The sequence below is a fragment of the Sarcophilus harrisii genome, chromosome 2 (genome assembly GCF_902635505.1).
Source record: "Sarcophilus harrisii chromosome 2, mSarHar1.11, whole genome shotgun sequence".
NCBI lineage: Eukaryota > Metazoa > Chordata > Mammalia > Dasyuromorphia > Dasyuridae > Sarcophilus > Sarcophilus harrisii.
In genome coordinates this window covers 90,006,790-90,029,535 of record NC_045427.1, presented here as the reverse complement: position 1 = coordinate 90,029,535, position 22,746 = coordinate 90,006,790, and the positions used below count along the sequence as shown (strand labels likewise).

General features: G+C 34.1%; 1 protein-coding gene across 1 annotated transcript in view; it reads left to right on the top strand.

Annotated features, from left to right (window-relative positions):
- Positions 1–10,410: 10,410 nt before the first annotated feature.
- Positions 10,411–22,746, top strand: part of FSHR (follicle stimulating hormone receptor) — a 229,042-nt gene continuing 216,706 nt past the window's right edge. Inside the window, exon 1 of the mRNA XM_003758290.3 lies at positions 10,411–10,992. Coding sequence (XP_003758338.1) covers positions 10,841–10,992 — 152 coding nt within the window. The 5' untranslated portion in view covers positions 10,411–10,840. The remainder of the gene's footprint in view (positions 10,993–22,746) is intronic.

Sequence of the window (22,746 nt, the reverse complement as noted above, 5' to 3'; positions counted from 1 at the left end):
TTCTTCATATATTTTTACCAAAACAACATGTCATAATAGGCTGAATGCAAAAGCAAATATTAAAATTCAAAAGTATTCTGTTAAATCAGGCATCAAAAGATAGTCTCAAAAATATGTAAAAGAATACCACTCTCCTCATTTTTTGTGTTTTGGAAAATGTATTTCTTTTTCATAAACATATGTTTATATATGTTAAGATGTAATGGTTTTTTAATTATTTTAAGTGAATAAATAGGGATTTTTAGGTTTAATTATTAACATAGTAAATGTTGATGGATAAAAATTTCTTTGGTCTTCAGTATAAAATGGTATGAAAACCACTGTGCTACATCAATGCGATTACAGGTCCATCAAATAGATGAAACATTTTGAAGAGAACCTTTAGGACAAATTTTTGTTCTGCCTAATTGTATTTTGTTTGTCTTAGAATCCTTATTTCCCTCAATTATTGTGTTATTGTTTTTTTAATGTGAGGTAGTCTGCTATACAAAATGCTTTGCAAAGTTTGTCTGCTTTTTTCTCATGTTTTTAGAAAGGATATCAACAATGCGTGCATAGATTCTCATAAAAATTTTATATAGATGAGAAATTAATCTTATGGGCCAGTAGTTATGAATGTCATCCTGATTGCATGTTTTTATTATTATTATCTTTCTTTATCTTTGTAAATAGATAACAATCATGATTTTTTTGTTTCTTTTGTAATTTCCTTTTTAAAGAAATCTTAAAATTCAATCCCTTTTTAAAAATTTTGTGTTGTTTGATATAGTTTATGTGTTTTGGTCAAATTTGTGGCTCATGTTGTTTGGCGTTGAAAGGTGTTCTTTATATCCTGATACAACACGAAAGTTACTGAGATGGTAAAGTAAAAATATTGTGATTTCTGTACCAAAATATTGAGAAGAGATCAATCAATCAACAAGCTTTCATTGGACACTTACTGTGTTGTGGACATTATGCTAATAAACTATAAAATCTCCTTAATCTGTTATATTTATGTTTATTGTTTATCAGTCCCCTTTCAGTTTTATCCAATAAAGCTCATATGAGATGCTTTTGATTAGTTGGCTATCAGGTCAAGCTGCTTGCTGGTTTATTTCTTCTCCTAGGCCATTTTTCTGTTGTTTTGTGTGGTAATATTCTTCAAAACTTCCATCATTGTCATGCTAACTAAAGTTTTACAAAAGAGCCAGCAATCTAAATCAGCCCTGCATTTCTCTAGCAAGTATCTTCACTTAGCCAGGAAAACAAATATTTGCTATGTAGATCAGTCTCTGTACTCTCTTGGCAATGTTATGGCAAGTGTTTTGCAATAGTGGAATACATCTAAAAGTAGTGATATGGAGAGTCAACAGCTTTACTTTTTGTCTTTTCTTTTCAACAACTCAACAGCTTCTTTCAATAGGTCAGGTTATACCCTCAATAATGCCCTACATTGTCTTTTTTTGTTTTTACCATTTCTTCTAATTTAGTGTTATTTTTGATTTATATATTAGTCAGTTGATAAAATGCCTATATATAAGTAATTATTATGAAGTGATTTCAACATTAACAATGATGACAACAACAACAATAATGTATGGTATATGAAATTTGAAGTTTTCCAAAGTATTTTGCATTAATTATATCTGATCATCACACCTTGGTAAACGAATACTATGTGTATCATCTTCATTTTGCTGATGGTCAAAGTGACCTACTCCCATCAACCTCCCTGGAATAGCTAGTAAGTATCAAACAGTCAATAAGCATTTATTAAGCACCTACTATGTGCCAGATACTATGATAATCATTGGGCATACACAGGATTCACACCTAGACCTCTACTAGTTCCAAGTCTAGTTCTGTTTCCACCATACCACTACCTTTCATTGACTAATCACTGGTACCAATTCAATTTAATTCAAAGAAAATATAAAAAGCCAACTGATTATAAGCACTGCTCTAGACATGGAAGATTCAAAAGTAGAAATTAAAGAGCTTTCACTAAGAACTTATAATCATGGGGATACAGTATGTCCACCAATAAGCAGGCAAAACATTTTTATTTGTTTATTTTTACAAAGGATTATTATCTCTTCCTCACATTGTCTTTCCCCATAGAACACTTTTTAAACACTCATAACAAATATATATAGTCTAACAAAATAAATTTCCCACAATGGTTATAACTGATAACTGTGTGAGAGAGACAGACAGATAGACAGAGACAGAGACAGAGAGATTAGGTACTTTAAGACCCTTCTCTTTCTGGTAAGATTTGCTCGTCATGATTCCTCTTCTGTCCTCTGTATGTATGTTTTTTTGTGCATCATTAAAAGTTCTAAATTCTTTCAAAGTTGTTTTTCTTTATAATGTTGTCATCATTGTGCAAAATGTTCTGCCTAGTTTGGCTCACTTTACTCTGCTACAAATCATAGTGATGTTCCCACTTTCCTCTATAACTGTTAATTTTGTGATTTCTGATGTAATAATAATATCTCACTAATTTTTATATCACAAATTGTCTAGCCATTACCCAATGGATGTGCATCTTCTTATTTTCCAATTTGTAATTGCTATTAAAAGAACTGATTTAAATTTTTTGGGCAAATATCAGTTGTTTTCTTCTTTCTTTGATTTCTTTGGGGGGTATAGATCTAGTAATAATACAGATGGGTGAAAGGGTTTGCATAGTTTAATAACTTTGGGAGTATAGTTCCAAATGCTTTCCATTTGCCTAGAATGGCTAGAACAATGCACAACTCCATGAACAATGTATCATTTTATGTTTTTTCTGGCATTTTCCTCTTTTGTCATTTTTATCATTGATGAATATGAGTTGAAACTTCAGAGTTATATTTAATTTGCATTTCTCTAATTATTAGAGATTAAAGCATTTTTTTCAAGTTGGTTATTGATAGCTAAGTTATCTTTCTCTGAGAACTTCCTTTTCATATTCTTTGACCATGTGGTATTTGTGGCATGGCTCTTAGTCTTATAAATTTGAACCAACTGTTTATATATCTACATATAAAACCCTTATCAAAAATTACTACAAAGACATTTTTCTGAGACTTGTTTCTATTTTAAATTTAACTGCATTATATTTGTGTGAAATTGTTTACATTTTGTATAATAAACATTTCTAATTTATCTTCTGTGATCCTTTCTATCACTTGTTTGGTCATGAACTCTTCCCCATCCATGAAATTGGAAAGGTAATTATTTCTTCCTTACTACTATAATTGCTTGTGTCATATATTTCAAGTATGTATCAAAATCTCTCTAAGAATCCTTATGCTGTCAGTCATCTCTTAGAGGCCAGGCAAGCTACTTCAAGAGCCATCCAAATAAGGTTTCTCACTCACTTTTTACTGTCACAAACAGGATAATAAATAAAATTTCCTCAAAAAATCCCCCAAAGAGATTTCAGTTTCCTCAACAAAATTAAACATATATATCTAATTACCAGAGATTCCCAGGGCAGCACAGAAACTTTATTCTACATAATTGTCATTCAAAACAGTCTCATTCAAGCTGTCTGGGTTGATGTTACAAATTACAAACACTATAAAACTACTTAAAAGTAAAAGAAAAATATGAACATTTAAAATATGTCATAAATGTATATGTTCTGGGTAAACAGTTAAGTACTAGTATTTTAGGAATGCAAAATCTCTATTGCTCATATATCCTGTAATATGCTATATATAATATCATAACAGATCTTAGTATATAAGCATTCAAACAAGCAAAAGTTATCATAAAGGAATTAGATGGACTTCTAAGAAAACAAACTAGGAAACTGATTAATGAACACTTCTGGTCTAAAACAAAAGAGCAAGAAATGCTAAAAACAAGGGTATCCACAGACAAAAACTCAACAAAACAAAACCTGAAACAAAAATGTCAGGTGAAGAATCTCTCCGGTAGATACTCACAAATATAAAAGACCCAAAATTTATCCCAAATTAGCATCCCATGTGTGGTATGTGATATAAAGATATCTTCTTAGACTCTATTCACACTGGCAGATTGACTCTCCAGAATCTAAGTAGCTATATCTGCCCTCAGAGTTCTAGAGATACCATTAAAAGTTTTGGGTAGAGGATGAGGGCAATGATTTTTAATGCTACAATTCATAAGTCCAGTGCAAAGTGGGTTCCAGCTTTGAAAGGCAAAGGAATCACTCACACAGCCTCATTGTTGGATGCCTTCATAAAGTTATCCTTAACTAGGGTGTAGCTTTTATGTTAGATTTCTTATAGAAACATTTGGTGCTTTTTCTCGATATGTCTAATTTTTCCTTGACTCCTGATATAAATAGACACTGTTTTCAGCTGCTGCTGCCACTGGGACACTGGTGGTATGATAGTTAAAAAGCCCAAATCCTATGGTCTTTATGAAGATACTGCTCGACAGGGTATTTATTTCTCCATCCAAAGATGGGGAGAGGATATTAAGAGCAAGGACAAGGAGGCCAGGACTCTTTTTCTCTCTAATAAATGATGCGCTCTCAGGTTTTGGCTAGATGCTCACTCCTCTTGTCTCCCAGACATTCAAATTCTCTATTCCTCTATATTATACATGAGATAAAGATTTGTTATAGACATTGGCTTTTTTGCATCAATGAGTGCCCACTAAAGAGTTTCTCAAATCTTCATTTTATACAATCCCCATAAAGGAGTGCTACTATCTTTAAACCACTCTGAAACTTCTAGTCTGATTTAGTTGCAATATCTTTGAATGACTGATTTTTCAGATGTACACATATTATTCACACTTCTTCTTTATTGATTTAAAACTCATTTGTTTAAGTTATCAGGGAATAACATCTTTTGTCAGTTAGTTTAAATGGAGTGGTTGGGTGATTTAATGGAACAATCCAAATTCGCCACTATACAAATAACTAGGGGAATTAGCAAAGAGCTTTTCTTTAGGTGGTAGCTCAAGAGCTACATGTTAGCAAGAGTTAGGGGATTCTAAAATATAGATGGGCAGAGAGGATTTTTCACAAATGGGGAAGAGTCTATAGGATGGGATAAAGAAAAGCAATGGAATGTAAAGTTTGGCAAAAACATAAAATATAATTTTATCTAGAAATGTAATGTTCATAAAAGAAGATGATGAGAAACATGGCTAGAAATGTAGGCAGGTGCCATATTGTGGATAGCTTCTATATTAGATAGAGTACTGTTCTGTCCTAAAAGCAACAGGATGCCACTGGATTTCTGAGCAGCTATATGATTTGGCCAGTTATGTGTATTACAAAATATTTGTGGAGGATGAATTGGAGAAGGGAGAGTGTGGAAACTGATCATCCAAATGGGAATTAAGATATGTTGAAGATTGAACTAAAAGAAAGAGTACTCCAATAGTATGCATATTCTACTGTTTCAATATCATTTCCAAGTATACTTTTTCATTAGTATACTAATTTTAGAGTAGATCATTTATGCTATGTTTGCTTGAAATGCCTTTTTATTGAGATACTGTCATACTAAGATTTTATGTAACATGCCTAAAATAGATAATTATTTTATTATTAGGTAACAAACTGTGTATATTTTTTAAATAGTTAAAAATCTGATTTTTTTCTGTAAGATCCTACAGATAACCTCTGAACTTGAAAGCTGAAATGAGTAGGAAGAGATACTTTTTAAAAAATAAAGTTCAAATGTATTTCTCACTGTAAGACCTTGGAACAGATAGCGGAGCTGAGAAAGATTCCAATATTACCATTAAAGACTCTTAAAATAATTTTCTTAAGAAGTAGATGAAATGAATGAATATAAACTCATAGCCTGAGTTAAGGGCAGCTTTAAGGGGACAAGGGGACAAAGGAGCAAAAATGGAGTATATTTCTGAGCTTTATTTTTAACGTTCATATATGAAAAAGGTGAAAAAATTATGCTTCAATCTGAGCTCAAATTTCAAAAGTTCTTTCTCTGGAGGTGAATAACTTTTTAATTTTTATAATGGGTCATTTGGATTTGTCTTGGATCATTGTCTTGATCAGAGTAGCTAAGTCTTTCACATTTGATCATCCTAACAATATTGTTGATACTGTATACAATATTCTCCTGTTTCTGCTCACTTCATTTTGTATCAGTTCATATAGGTCTTGCCAGGCTTTTCTGAAACCATTCTAATCATTATTTCCTACAACACAATAATATGCTATCATAATCATATACCTCAACTTGTTCAGTTATTTCCCAATTGACTATTTCTTTTAATTTCCAATTCTTTTGTTATCACTAAAAGAACTGCTATAAATATTGCTGAACATATAAGTCCTTTTCCCTTTTCTTTAATTTCTTTGGGTTATAAACCTAGTAAGGGTATTAGTAAGTCAAAGTTGCACAGTTTTATAGCTCCTTAGGTATAGTTACAAATTGTTCTCCAGAATGATTGGGTTAGTTAACCACTCCACCAAAAGAGCATTAGTTTACTTATTTTTCTACATCCCTTAAGTATTTATTATTTTCCTTTTCTGTCAAGGTAAGCAAACTAATAGGTATGAGGTGGTACCCCACAATTGATTCAACTAATAATGATTTAGAGCATTTTATGTGACTATTGATAGCTTTGATTTATTCTGCTAGAAATTGCATGTTTCATATCCTTTATTTATAAATTGTAGATAAATATTGTTTTTATAAATTTGGCTCAGTTTCCTATGTATTTGGGAAATGATATTTTTGCAAGAGAAACTTGTGGTAAATGTTTTCCCCAGTTTCCTTCTGTTCCTATAATTTTGGCTATATTAGTTTTGTTTCTGCAGATGACTTAATTTTATGTAATCAAAATGATACATTTTACTTTCTTTCCATGGTGCTGCCTACCTCTTCTTTTGTCATAAATTCTTTTTTCCACAAATATAAGACAAATTTTTCTATGCTCCTCTAATTTCCTAATGATATTATCTTCATGTCTAGATCATTTTACACATTTTAATCTTACTTTGAATACAACATAATATATTGTTTTTGTCTAGTTTCTGCCCAACTGCTCTCTTAATGTATTTGTTGAATGGTAAGTTCTTGTCCCAAAAGCCCGGATCTCTAGGTTTATCAAGCAGTAGATTACAGTGTTCAATTGATACTGTGTAGTATGTACCTAATTTATTCCACTCATCTATCACTCTATTTCTTAGCCAGTAGCAGATTGTTCTGATGATTACCAGTTTGTAACATAATTTAAAATCTGTTACAAATCCATCTTTTTTGTTTTATTGATTTCTTCAATACTCTTGACCTTTAGTTCTTCCAGATGAATTTTGTTTTTGTTTTTGTTATCCACCTCTATAATTTTTTTGGTAATTCTATTGGCATGGCACTGAGTAAATCAATTAATTTAGGTAGAACTGTCATTTTTATCATATTGACGTATGAGCAATTAATGTTGCTCCAATTGTTAAGAACTGTCTTTATTTGTATGGAAAGTTCTTTGTTATGTTCTTATAGTTTGTGTTTGTCTTCCCAAGTATTTCATATTGTCTAGAGTTATTTTAAATGGAATTTCTCTTTTTATCTCTTATGCTGGGTTTTGTTGATAATATATAGAAATGTTGATGACTTGTGTGGGTTTAGTGTACATTGTACAATTTTGCTAAAGTTGTTCATTGTTTTAACTACTTTTAGTTGATTTTCTAGAGTTGTCTTAAGTGTACTACTTTTATCATCTGTAATATATATTATAATAATACATATAGTATATATTGCCTACATTTATTCCTTCAATTTTTATTGTTTTATTGATAAAATTAGCACTTCTAGCTCAATATTGAATAAAATCTTGATCTTATTGGGAAAGCTTCTAGTTTATTCAATTGGGTATATGTTTGGGAGGAAAGAAAGAGTATAAAAGTCCATTATAGTTCTGCCTAATTATAGATCTATTAAAACCTTTCCAAAAGGGAATTGAGTATATTATTAGGAATCAAACCAAACTATTTTATTAGATACATAATTAGAGAATTTACTAAGTACTTATGATGTGCCAGGAACTATGGTAAGCTCTGAGAACACAAAAACAAGACAGCATCTACTCTAATAATCTAATAGAGAAAGATAAAAAATAAAGGGAAACTAGAAACGAGGAAAAGAGGAGGGAGCCTTCACAGGAGTCAAGTAGACAATGTGATTTCAGATGATAGAAGTGACAAGTGAGAAATATAACTGTACATTCTCATTATATGACAGTTCCAGGCAGAAAGATATCAATGATTATTATTATATTAATACATGATTACATTGTTTTGTTAACATATATTATTTAAATGTACATGTTAATTATCTCAAGCTATATATTTTCTGCTGAACAATATCACAAATAAAGCATCTCATGGAAAATGACTTCAATAATATCAAATATCTTTGGAGTCAGTAAGTGAAAAAATTTTAATATATGTAAAGGAAATATAAAAAACTGAAATAAGGAGGAACTATTTCATAGTGCAAGAGTAAAGACTAATAGAAGGTGCATACCAGTAGTTTTGTCAAATGTAATCATTCATTTACCTTCCAAATAGAATATATTTTCCATAATAAATTGCAGAAGGGTTATCTATAAGGAACCTAAAATTAATATTCAGTATGGATTAGATAATAAAAATTGGAATTATATAATATCACTGCAGGATGTAAAAATTTAGTGCCTACCAGAAACCTAGACATGACTGGATGGGGGAGGGGAAGAAGATAAAACTAATACTTCAGAAATTCATTATCTTTGATAGACTGTCAGACGGACAAATCCTCATGCTATAAATATTGATATCAAAATATCCTGGAGCAGTCAACCAATAAAATAGAACTGGATCATTATCATTTATTAAATTATCAACTACAATTGCTTAGAAAAAAGACTGATTCATAAAAACTGAACAACACCATTTTAATAGATGTGTGCAAATAAAACACAATCTCTATGCTTCATGAATTGAAAAAAATTCAAATTATAGAGATCTAGAAAAAGAGTTTAAAATCATGTGGAACTGGAGGTGCATATGAACCTTTGTTTTCCTGGGAACTACTGATAATGTACCAAGGAATACTTTTGTTAAGGATAGAAAGGATGAGCTTAAAACCCAATACTTTGATGCAGCTACAAATAGCTGATATCTTGTCTCTTTGTCTATAAACCTGTAAGTGTAAGTAAATAGTAGCAAAATCATGACTAGTCCAAGGACTGTTTCTAGCTGAATGCCATATAAAAAAGGGGGAGGGAAACTGAGGTGAATTTTAAGAGGAAAGAATCCACCTTTTCTTGCTCTCTCCCTTCTTTCTCCCTGGAATATCAATGGTATACATATGGAAGTCAGGACAGGTTATTAGACCAGACAAGCCTGAGAATGGACCTTAAGTTTCTAATTATTTTTTTCTTCTGCTTTGTTTCTTTTCCTTAATATAAATAATGAACAGCATCCTGAGATAGTTTTTTTTTCTAGCCCTAGTGTCAACTTAGTGAATTTAAGATGTGGAAGCTCCTGGGTCTATGTTCAGGTACTCCAGGAAAATGTGATTTTTTTAAACACCTTCTTAGAGGAGACTATTGCCACTGTCAGGAGGATGCTACCAATGAAAGGAAAAAGAAAGTCCAAGCCAGGATGCAGCTTGCCAAAAGATTTATATTTATGAGTTACATTGACAATGCAGGTCAAAGATGAAAGTTAAAATATCGTTTGGTAGTCCCACAAAGCTTTTTAAGTGCTAATGTTTTAAGAATCAATATCCCAGAAGAGTATCAAAAGAAAAATAGTTTGTTGTTTCATGTTTTAATTATTTGTCAGCTTGCACATGTGAATATGTTTATTTTAAGCATTCTTTTAAGGAAGAAGAAAAAGGTTTTCATGTTCCTGAATACTTTTATAGAAAAGTCCTTATTCATTTGTTTGGGGAGTCTATACACATAGGCCATCCTTTTATTTTATTTTCATGATTTTTGTGTTCTATTCTAGGATGGAAAGAGAGAGAAAAGACTGATTCTTTCTTTGGGGATCATGCTTTTTTCAGGACCTGAATATTGTTTTCATAAATCCAAAGCTGGGTCTCTTGGCAAAAAGCATATCTCATCCAGAATAAGTTCAATGACTGAACACACAATGAATACAAACAGTTTTCCAAAAAGTGGGGCAACCACTTTATCCAACTTTAAGGCATGATCTTTGTATATTAGTATCTTCACTGAGGCAGGGGCTCAGAAACATTAATCCATGCATTAGTGGTATAAGTTCATACCAGATAAAACACAGGAAAAACTGGAATTACACTAGTCAAAAGGGGCTCCCTGCCCCTTTCTTAGTATTGGAAGTTGAAAGTTGGCTCGCTACTCTGTACTCCTTTGGAGTACTTAAATGATGACCAATGTATGAAAAACCTAAGGCACAGGAGATCTGGACTCGTAGTCTAGCTTTTATCTCTCTGCATGACCTGGCAACTCACATTGAATTTCTGGATCTCAGTTTCCTTACAATCAATTGTGATTTTAGGAAAAAGAGGAACTAACCCAGAGAAGAGCATTTCTATTTGGCAAATATGCAAACTATTTCAGACATTCCTCAAGGTTCTATTTGCTTATTTCCTTGGGATCAGGCTCATATAGAACCTTTAAACAAAGTAAGGGATAAACAAGCAGCTTATCTTACCCCTAAAACCACTGCTGGCACATAGTTGCAAAGCCCAGGAACTGGAACTGGCAACAAGAAATATTCATCCTTTTAAGGGTCACAACCTAAATCAGCTCTCAAGGCAGATCTTTTTTTATTTTTTTTAAAGGAAGTTGTGCTGAGCCACTGAAACCCACATAAACTAACTCCAGATCTTCAAGACATTGGGTGGATGGAAAGATAAACATGGCTTTTCCCTGGATCTCCTTACTAGTTTTCCTGGGCTCAGGCTTGGGATGTCATCATCCAATCTGCCACTGTTCTGACAGGGTTTTCATCTGCCAAGAAAGCAAGGTGACCGAGATTCCTTCAGACATCCCTCGGAATGCTGTTGAACTGTGAGTAACTGAGGGAACAGCTGTGTGGTTGGCACCTGGGTCTTATGTGTCACTGTTATTTTGCAATTAAACCATTTCTGTTGGAGACTTGGTAAATACTAGTTCTCCTTTTTCTACATTTCTTCTGACCTTTAGTTTTCCAAAGAACATAGCTGGGTAAAAGATTCTTAATGTACTCTAAAAGAAGATTGTAAAATGAAATTCCCAAGGAAAAGGGAAGGATGAAATAGAATTTTTAAAACTGCATATTATTTTCGAGTTTTATACCATAATTTTGGTGAATACAAAAAATAAGACAGCACTTTTAGGAGAGCTATATCTGAGAGAAAGAAATAGGATTTTGGACAGAAGAGGATTCAGACATGTTTATCTACTAAGATTTGGAATACCCATATGACCTTCTAGGGACAACCATGTTTGCCAAGTAAAAGTGTTTTTTTCTAAATATCTGAGGTTTTTTCCCCAGGGGAATATGAAAAGCTCTCTCAAACAGCTAGGAAAATGGACTTTCTGCTCAACTCAGTTCAACTGATACTTATTGAGAACCTACTATGCACATTGCATTTGGCTAGGTAAGGGACTTTTCCCTCAACTTCTACTGAATCATTTATTTTTACAAAGCTTAATGATGTATTCCATTTCTGAATCACCCAATTTTCAAATTTGTTCCTCCCCAGTTTTCTACACAGAAAATCATCTATCATTTAAAAAATCATCTAAAAATAGAGAGAAAAGGAGTTCAGCAAATTCAACCATCTTTGACAAGAGATTTTATATCCAAAGTACCACACACTTTTCCCTTTTCCACCCTCCTCTTCTGCAAAGAAAGAAAAGAAATATAATTTCTTAGTCTTTGTCAGAAACAAGCTCAGTCACTTAAAAAGGAAGGAAATTTTCTTAGAAGGGCCTTGGAGACCAGCTAGATCTTATTTTACAGATAAGGAAACCAAGGTTCTATGAAGTTCAATGACTTGCCTAACTTGACATATAAGTAGGAGGAATAATAGTGGCAGTGGCAGCAGCAGCAGCAGTAGTAGTAGCAGTTAGCTTTTATAGAGTGCTCTGAAGTTTGCAAAGCACTTGATATAATATGTTTATCTCATCTGATCCTCACAACCTTGAATGCTATTATTATTCCTATTTTACAGATGGGAAAACCAAACTTAGAAATAGTTTGATGAATTGTCCAGAGTCACATAATAATAAATGGATAATTCAAGATTCAAACTCAAATCTTCCTCATTCTGAGTCTAACACTCTTTTTAGTATGCCATCTAGTCAATGAAAGAAGTAAAACTAGAATTCATACTTTTTGAGCTCCTCTCATTACACTATAATGAATAGCAACAGGTTAACTATAAGAGTCCACATCCAATATGCATTTAAACCATGGATTATCTTTGACACCCGGAGATAAGAAAATTTTCTCTATATGAAACTATGGTTATTTCTCATAGAATCCAGTTTTTTTATTTATTATACTCCCTCTGATTGAAAATTGTGTCCCCCCCACAATGGCCCCTGAAACTATTAATTACTTGATCACTTGCAGAATTTTCTTCCCTTGCTCATTCTGCTAAGTGAACTATCTTTGAGGATTATTGCTGGGGATGCATGCAGCCCTCATCCAGATCCACCTCATTCATCAGATTTCCCAATAATCATAGATACAAGAACCAAAATTTAGAATTATAAGGCACCACAGAGGTCATCCAATCCAACATCCTCATTTTTTAGGGAAACTGAGGCCCAAAGAGAATGAACAATGTTTTCAGGGTTACATTAGTGCCAGAGCCATAAGTAAAAACCAGTCCCTATTCCAAAGTTAGCATACATTTCTCTGCTCTGAGTCTCATTCTGTTTTCTGGTAAAGTATTTTTCAAAGGAGCAGAGACACGATTGTCAGTGTATGTGTTTTGGCTACAGTGTCTCAATCAGACAGTAGATTGTGACTAGACCCAATAGGACAGCCTGGTTACTTTTAGATTATTATAAACCTGGCAGAGATCCTTTATGGCTGAGCTCCAGGAACAAATAACTAACCTCCTTTAAAACATGTCTTCACTACTTCTCTTTTCATTGTCCTCTTCTCAACTGTGAAGTTAGGCAAAATTAACCTAATCTGAGTCATTCAATAAATAAGACCCTTTCAAAAGAAGGACAGAATTTTAGTCCTGGAAGGTACCAGAGGTATGTTCTAGTTCAAACTCATAACTTTTTACATGAGTATGATGACTAGGTATTTTAAAATCAGCCGGAGTCAGGAATTCAGGTTAGGGGAAAATTATCAATCTTTATTCTTAGCAGAGATGATGAAGAATCGGAGGTAGAAGGGGATCAGAGGTAAAAGGGAAATGAATCAAGAAGCTAGCCAAACCAGAAGCCATCAGACCAGCAGCCACCAGAACCGAACCCAGCCAGCAATCTCTCTCAGCCTCTCTTCCTGTCTCTCTGCCTCCATCCACCAAAATCGTCATTTCCCATACAACACATTAGGACTTGCACAGAGAGTGGGTAGGGGCCATTCTTTATCCAAGCATGTATATTAATAGAGTATAGTCCAATTACTGTTTAGCCTCACGTGCTTGGGACCTCAGTGCATAGACTCAAGCCTTAGCCCATTACATATGAGGAAATAAATGATTGGTCCAGAGACTTTTGTACCTTGCCCAAAGTAATTTGGCAAAGGTTATTAAAACATGGATCACTTGGCTCTGTGCAGTGTGATTTCATATATTACCCATGGCAAAACATTCTAGAATTATTTCATCTTAGAGCTGAAAGGAAGATCAGAGAAGAAACAATCTAACTCTCTCACTTTGCAGATGAGGAAACTGAGGTACAAGGCATTCACTCAGGCATTTCATCTAAGCCCCACAGTCAGTCAGTGGCAGAGCAAGAATCCCAACCTGTTTCCTCAAACTTCTTCTAGGCTTCTTTCCAATACACTACCATGGTTTCTCTCCTTGAAATCAAGAAGCTGAGGTTCTTCAAAGTTAAGCAAATTGGCCAAGGTTTCTGTTAAGTGGGAGAGCCAAGATTAGACATCACATCTTCAGTTTACAATGAAAGGACTCTTCATGCCACAATCACACTGTGTATATGATTTTTACTCTCAGTAATTTCACTTATTCAAATATTGAAAAAATAATCAAGTACTGGGTAGATGGCTTCTAAAGTTTCTTCCAACCCTAAATCTGGCTACTGAGATCTCACTTCTCCTCTATTCATTAGTGAATAAAGATGATTAAATAATATCAGATAGGCTTCCCCCACTGTTTTCTGGAAGTGACAGTACATTTTTAGGGCAACAGAAAATCAATTATCCATAGCCTACAATATATACCCAAAAGCTTTCTTCCTTACCTCCTCTCCCATAACCATCTATGTCACAGAGTCACTGTTAGTACTTCAATGGCAGTAGCTCATGGAACAGAGGCTCAGGAAAACTTGCCTATCCATCAACCTCATTTTATCCAGGCCTGTGATATCCAAACTTTAAATTATTCTTTGTAATCTCATACTGCTGTAAACCCTGTAAGTAATTACCACACCACCTACTACAATGACCTTTTGTCATTCATGCTACAAGTCAGCTTCTCATCTAAATTGTTTTTGTTCACCTTTATGGTTTCTTTGAGAATGCTAACAGATAAAAATTAGGGCAAAAGAGACCAGATAAAAACAAATCAGGCCCAGAGTGTTACATTTATTTATTAATTCAACTAGCTATTTTTTTAATGAATAGACAATCAACCTAGGGAGTATAATTTTAAGTTTAGTCTCCCCACCTCTGTTGCAATAGACTATCATTCCAATTCCCACTCCTCCCCCCAAAAGAAAAATACTTTAGTTACCAGCCAGCTAAAGTCTTTGATTCTTATAAAAGGGAACAAATCCCTCATTGGACAATGAGATACCAGATTTTATAAAATACAAGCTCCTTTGGAAGAGTAAATTAAATTCGCAGGAAGATGTAAATAACTGATAGCAAAGTGTTACTTAAGAGCAAGTGTTATTGGTGGGAAGGGACATAGAAGGAGAAAGTGTGGAGTATAACTGAGCTGTAATATGAAGAGGGGGAGGAAGAAAAAAATTGAAGGCCATGGCTCCAAAGATAATCTTTAATAACTTTGCTATTTTGACAAGGGCCAGTACTCTGGGCCAGTGTTTTTCCAGCTTTACAGAAGTCACTTAGCCAGTATCAGTTTCATTTTCCTCATCTGCAACATGGAGAAAATAGGTTGTTGTGAGAGAGAAATAAAATAAAAGATGGAAATTGCATATGAATCCTAGTTATGATGATAGCAGTGATGATGATGATGTCATTCTAAATGATTTGATGAAAATAATTTTCTCCTGACTATTTAAAAGGGCATCTGGTAGGTACAATGTTAAACTTGAAATTATAATGTATTTAACATCTACTGGTCATCCTGCCATCTAGGAGAGGGGGTGGGGGGTAAGAGGTGAAAAATTGGAACAAGAGGTTTGGCAATTGTTAACGCTGTAAAGTTACCCATGCATATAACCTGTAAATAAAAGGCTATTAAATAAAATAAATAAATAAATAAACTTGAAATTAGGTTTCAGAAACTTATTAGCTATGTGACAGTGAAGTTGTTTAATTACTCAAAGCCTCAGTTAATTTATCTTTAAAATGGGAATTATAATAGTTCCTACTTCATAGGGTAGTTGTGAGGATTAAATAATATAACATATAAAGTGGTTTGCAAATCTCATTTCTATATGAATGTTAGCTATAATTATTCTAGAATTATTTAGATGAGATGTTAGCTTTATTATCTTTTTTATGCCAGAATAGTTTAGGGGGAAAAATGGGGGGGGGGGGAGAACATTACATTGGCAAATAAGTGAGGAGAGGAGAACCAGAAGGAAGGAAGACATAGATTAAAAGATTGTGGGTTTTTTTAATTGTATCAATATCTTATTTTGTAACCTTTTTATTTCCATAACCAGTTTTAAGGTTGTTTTGCTATGTATTTGCATTGGAAACCAAGGAAAATTTTAAATGAATCAGAACCCAGAAATGGTGTAGGAATGGAAGAGCATTTGTCTAATTTGAAAAGAACGGGAACAGGGGGGCCTGGGTCACAGGCAGTCCATCCAAACCCCGAGATGAAATATTTTGGCTGACCCAGTATATTCTGAGTTTGGGGATTGACTGTAAGGTTTATCGCCTGTAGTGTGGGTGGGCAGGTGGGAGGGGTCCGCCTCTTCATAGCCTGTAATTGCTTAATCCATCAACATGTCAGAGCTTTCACTTTTGCTCAGGTTCATCTGGGCAAAAAACTACTCACACATTTTACCATCTACATTTTTTATACTGTCATTCCCCCTGACTTCCAGCCTCTGCCCTGAGCTCATTAGAGGAAAATTCATTCCATGTATCTCATCACTATCACCTTGGCATTCTGATCTGATATGAGCTGGGTATGCTGATATTTGGGTCAAAGACAAAAAGAGATGGCATTAGGAGACATCTTCTCAGCCTCTACATTTCCTTCCCTTCTTCTTTCCTCTTGACTATTCTAACTCTCTGCTTCTAGGCCATGCAGCAAAGGTGGAACAAGTATGGACTGTGCCAGGTTTCTGATCAGTAGAGGTGGGTTACACATTGCTGGCTAAAAATAAATTGCTTTTTACTAAATTCCTCCTTTTATGTTTGAAGATGTGAGAGGGTTTGGGAAGCTATACCAACAGAGTAATAACAAGAGCAATCCTTGAATGGTCTATATATTAATCCAACAATAAACAAGGCAAAGTTTGGAGAAGTTTGTGACCAGACACTCAGCAATGAGATGATAATGTGTGTCAGTTTATGCACGTACACACTTCATGAAACTATAAAATGTATGAAAAATAATACTTGCCAAAAATTAATTATACTCAGGCAAAGAGAAGGCTGTAGGGGGTAGATTTTTTTCATAATAATGTTATATTGTTTCCAAATACATGTAAAGCTAGTTTTCAATATTTGTTTTTGTAAGATTTTATGTTCCAATTTTTTCTCCCTCCCCAGGACAGCAAGCAATCCAATACATGTTAAATATTTACAACCCTTTAAACATATTTCATATTTCTCAAGTTGTACAAGAAAAATCAGACCAAAAAAGAAAAAATCATGAGAAATAAATAGAAAAAAATAAGACAGGTAGAAATGATATGCATTGCTCCACATTAAGTCTCTATAGCTCTCTCTCTCTCTCTGGGTGAGGATGCCATTTTGTATCCCAAGACTATTGAATTGTCTTAGATCACTGTATTGCTGAGAAGAGCTAAGTCTCTCATAGTTAATCAATACGTAATTTTGCTATTACTATGTACAGTGCTATTCTGGTTTTATTATTTGACTCAGCATCAGTTCATGTAAATCTTTCCAGGCTTTTCTGAAATCTACCTACTCATCATATCTTATATCACAATACTTTCACATGCCACAAATTATTCAGCTATTCCCCAATCGATGGGCATCCACTCAATTCTCAATCCTTTGTCACTACAAATCGCTGCTACCAACATTTTTTGCATATGTAGGTCTTTTTCAGGGGTTGGATTTTTGAAATGTTAAACACAAAATTTAGTGCTTAAATGATAGCAAGGGCTCATACAAGGACAATGTGATAGAAGGAAAATAATTAGGCTAAGTAGGAATAAGGACACTTGAATTCTAGTCTCAGCTCTGCCACTTGTTCTGTGATTTTAGGCAAAATGTTTGAACTCTTTGTGCCTCATTTTTTGCCATTTGAAATTTTAATATGTTGACCTTCCATGTTCTTTTTGTAAATCTAATGAGATGTAAAAATGACTTCCTACATGAATTTTCATACAGTCTTGCCAAGGATTCAAGGATTCTCAAGTTTCAATAACAAGTCTCTTGGAGGGAGAAGTTTCCCCTTTCCCATCCTACTCTTCTTGGGTATATTACAGAGAATTGATACATGATCTGATCATAATCAGAAGATTCTGGTTTTTATTTTACCTTGAGAGGTAACTAATAAAATCTGGAAAGCCTCCATTGGTAACCAACTTTCTCCTGTCAGAAGCTGAATCCTCCTGAGATAATGACTAGCTGTATAGGACTTAAAGTAGTCAGTGGAGAGCTTGAATCTTATCCCTCAGTAACAGGATAAGAATAGAAGTCTCTTCTCTTAGCATATAGATGGGAGCTCATGAAAAAAAAGCAGGAAAATAATGTCTAACCTGTGTCAAAGAAGCATCAGAAAGAGAGAAAGAGGAAGACAGAAAGGGGGAAGAGAAGAAAGAGGGAAAAGAAAGGGAGAGACAGAGAAGAAGAGAAAGTGAAGAGTAACCAAAGGTGAAAGAGGCTATTTCATTTGCTCAGGGTCAGATGGCTAAATAATTATATAAAATTGAATTTGAATTTTGATCGTCATGACTTTAAGTACAGATTACTTCCTTCTATATTACCTTGCTGTTTCCAGTACCACATGTTATTCTGATACCCTATGAATTCTCCTATCTTATTAAGAATTTCTTATAATAAAAAGGGTATCATCATTTTTACTAATTCTATACTAGGTTTAACATTGGATGTCCCATCTTTGCATAAATTCTTTCTCAAAAGAATTTTGTACCCACCAGTGAGGAACCCGTATCCAGCATCTGAAGTTTTATCAAGTGGCAAGAGTCACATTCTCAGAAGTTTCAGAGAGAAGACTATAGGAGCAGCTGCAGAGTGAAACACATTTAGAGAGAAAAAGAAGGAAATTGTACAGCTATGGAAGTCTCCCCTAATGCAGCCAATGAACTCTACCCAGAGAATTGGCTGAAAGCTATAATTTACTGAGGGTTATTATTGGCAACTGAAGAAGTAGTTTTGATAGCTCAGAATTGCACTTGCTTGGGAAGGACAAAATTACCCTATTTACTTATTGGTGTGGGCTGTCCTTTTGTGCTCAGGCCCAGATACCAAGAAAGCTCATAGTGAAGTGGGTCAGCTTGGGCATGATGGGGAAATTAACTTAACCTTGTCTTGTGGTTCCCACAGCCATATTCTAGATCATCTAGCTACTATGTTTGATTCAAGAACTCATTCTTCTTTCTGTTCCCTCATTCTCCATTTAAAAAACTAGGTAGAATCAAGAGCACTGACTTTGGTATTAGAAATCTTGCTTCGAATTCTTGCTCTGTCTCTTATTACCTGTGTATCCTTGGGCATCTTCGCTAGCTCTCCGTTTCCTCATCTGTAGAATTGGGGCATCTGTCCTCCCTTCCCATTTTAAATCTGATTCTATGACTAATTTAGACTTATTGCACAACAGTGTCAGCCTGTGTGTCTTACAAAGACAGATAACAGAGGTAAAGATTATTTTTATTTTTCTTGTGGTTGATTCTAAGATCTGAATGTTTATTTCTGATCTGACCTCCTCTTGCAGTGCCTTAGAGAATGTTTTGTTCCTGCAACCTAAGACTGCCATTGCCTTGTTCTTTAGAGTATAATAGATTTTTTGACCTAAAAGTCTTGAGGATATGGGCAAAACTATTTGAATAAAGTCAAACAAAACCTCTGCTAGGAACTTGAAACAAAAATATGAAAGACTGGAGTTCCTCCACTGCCACCATCACACACACCCCTTCATCTCAGTGGCCAAACCCCTCCCAAAACAATAGAATATTCAAATTCTAAAAAGACAGATAAAATAGAAAATTGTTTAGATGGGAATATGATTTCTGATTTCCCTAACAATTAAGTGTAGTCTCTTGAAGGGGAAGGCTCTGAGCTTGGGACTCGCAAGATTCAATCAAATATTGAGTGAGCTTTCATTTCAGAAATTAATCTTCCAACTTTCAAAAGACTTTCAAATGATTCATACCATACCAACTTGGGTTTTTATTGCATTTTAGGGTATATAGACGACTTTCCCCCAACAACTTGGTAAAACAAATGGTAGAAATATTCCTATTTTGCTGATGAAGAAACAAGCTTCTGTAGATTCAGAGAACACTGATTTGTTCAAGGTCACATCACCATTAAGTGTCAGAATGAGGATTCAAACCCATATGTTCCAACTCCAAGTTATATATTCTTTTCAAAATTCAATTCAGTTCAACATAACAATTATTAAGTGCTTACTGTATGTAAGACTCTGTGCTAGGCACTGGGAATAGAGAGATGAAAACAAAGTCATTGCACTCAAGGAACTCACCTCACACTTGGGGGATACAACACACATTCAAGCATATAAACAAAGTTTAAAATATTGAGTTACTAAGATATAAGATGAGTAATGTCAATTGGAATTAAGGAAAATGTATCCTTTTGAAATGAACATTGTAAATCACTCCCAAAACTCATTCTAGGCTTTTCTTCCTTTTATACTCCACATCTAGATTACTTCAAGGATGCCTAATATTCCCAACCATCTTTTACAATTTAATTCTACTCTATACATTGTTCAGAACTACCATTCCAAAATTCCCCCGTATTCCTTCTTCCTGTAAGATGAAATTCAATATTTCCAGCTTGACCTTCACATCTTTCCACAGCCTGGCCACCTCTTAACTTATTCCTTATTCTGTTTCACTACTTTGACCCAATATAAACCAATCCAACAAACATTTATTAAAGATTCTTCTTATTTACAAGTTTATATGTGCTAACCACTGAGTATACAAGGTCAAAATGAAAAGTTACTCTTGCTCTCCAAAAATGCATGTTCTATTTAGTTGTATCATGAAGGCAAGCTGATCTATTCACCATCCCTGAATCACACCAAACTTTAGATTTGTTTTTTCTGCCTCAGAGTACCCGCTTCTCTTGTCTCCACCTAGCCATATCCTACCTACACATCTTTAAGGCCCAATTCAAATTCTCCTATCTTCCTGAAGCATCTTTCCACCACTAAATTTGACAATTATCTCTCTTCCCTCTCCATAATTCGCCTTATCTGTTTGGGAAAATATAATAAAAACTCTCATTTAAATGAGAAAGGGGGAAAGAGAAAAAGAAAACTATTTTAGACAGATTGAGTTAGAAATGCCTACACAACATGCAATTTGAGATGTCAAAAAGCAGTTAATGATATACAGATAGATAAACAGATAAAATAGATAAATAGACAGACAGACAAACAGACACAGAACATTTAGGCAGATAGATAGATTTATATACAACTGGAGCTTCAGAGAGAAAGAGAGAAGAACTGGAGCTCATTTGTGAAGTGAGAGTGGGATTAATAGAAAAATACTGAGCTTACATTCAAAGAACCTGAAGTTGAATCCTTTATCTACTAGGGAATCACAATGCAATTTACAAATTCACTATGAGGACACAGACAAACCATTTAATCTAGAGGTAACATAGACAAGTTCCAGACTTAAAGTCAGAGAGATCTGGGTTTAAAATCTGCCTCATTAGTTTTGTAAATATAAACAAATCGTAATATCAGTGAATTCTAATTTCTTCCTATCTAAAGTATGAATTAAATAATAGATACAGTAATTTCCTCCAGGTGAAGAAAGGTGAATGTCTCCATTATACAATCATTATACAATAATTATTAATTAATTAATTAGAAACATTATACAATAACTTCCATATATAATTGCACTATTATTTGTTTTAATAATATTAATGATAATCAGGCTATTGTGCTAAGCACTTTATAAATATGATCTCATTTAATTCTCACTACAATCTTTGGAGATGAATGCTGTTACTAGCTCAATTTTACAGCTGAGGAAAGTGAGCCAAGTAAATGGTAAGTGATTTGCCCAAGATAACACACCTGGTAAGTATCTGAATCTCTGTTTCTCTCCCTCCCTTTCTCTGTCTCTGTCTTTGTCTCTCTCTGTGTGTCTGTTTGTATCTCTTTGTGTGTTTCTCTGTGTGTTTGTGTCTCTCTCTGTTTATCTGTCTCTGTCTCTCTCCTTCTCTGTGTCTCTCTCTGTGTTTCTCTTTATCTATCTCTGTCTCTGGCTCCTTTTTCTCTCTGAGTGTGTGCACACATACACGTGTTTATGTGCGTGTGTGTGTGTGTGTGTATGTGTGTGTCTCTCTGAATTCAAATGATTCCTACATTGTGAGCCTGAGAGACTGAGGGGATGTTGTTACTGTGTATAGAAATAGGGAAGCTACAAAGAGGTTGGGAGAGTTTAGTGGGAAAGATAATAACTTTTATTTTGAACATATTGAGTTTCAGATGTCTATATTAATAGACTATTAATATCTAGTTCAAAGTGTCTTGAAAAATAGTTGGGGATGTATGATCGGAAGTCAGCAGAGATATTGGGGCAAGAAAAAAGTTAAATTGGAAAATCATAAGCACAGAGACAGTAATTAAATCCATGGGAGCTGATGAGATCATCAATTAAAATTATAAAGAGGGAGAAGTAAAGAGGGCCCCAGGATAGAATAATGATCTGGAAGAGGATACAACAAAGGAGATGGAGAAAGAATAGTTAGATTAGGTAGGGAAAAAATAGGAGAGAGTGATGTCCCAAAAGCTTAGAAGAGAATACCAAGAAGAAGTATGTGATCCAATGTCAAAGGTTTCAGAAAAATCAAGGAGAATAAAGATAAAGAAAAGGCCGTTGGAGTTAGCAAATAAGAGAGTGGTTTTGGTAGAATGATTATGATCAGAAGTCAAATTGTAATAGGTTAAGAAGTGAGAGGAGAAAATTATAATAGCCTTCTTGAAGAATTTAGCTATAAAGGACAGAAGAGAGGTAAAGAATATAGCAGAAATGGATGGACCAAATGATGTTTTT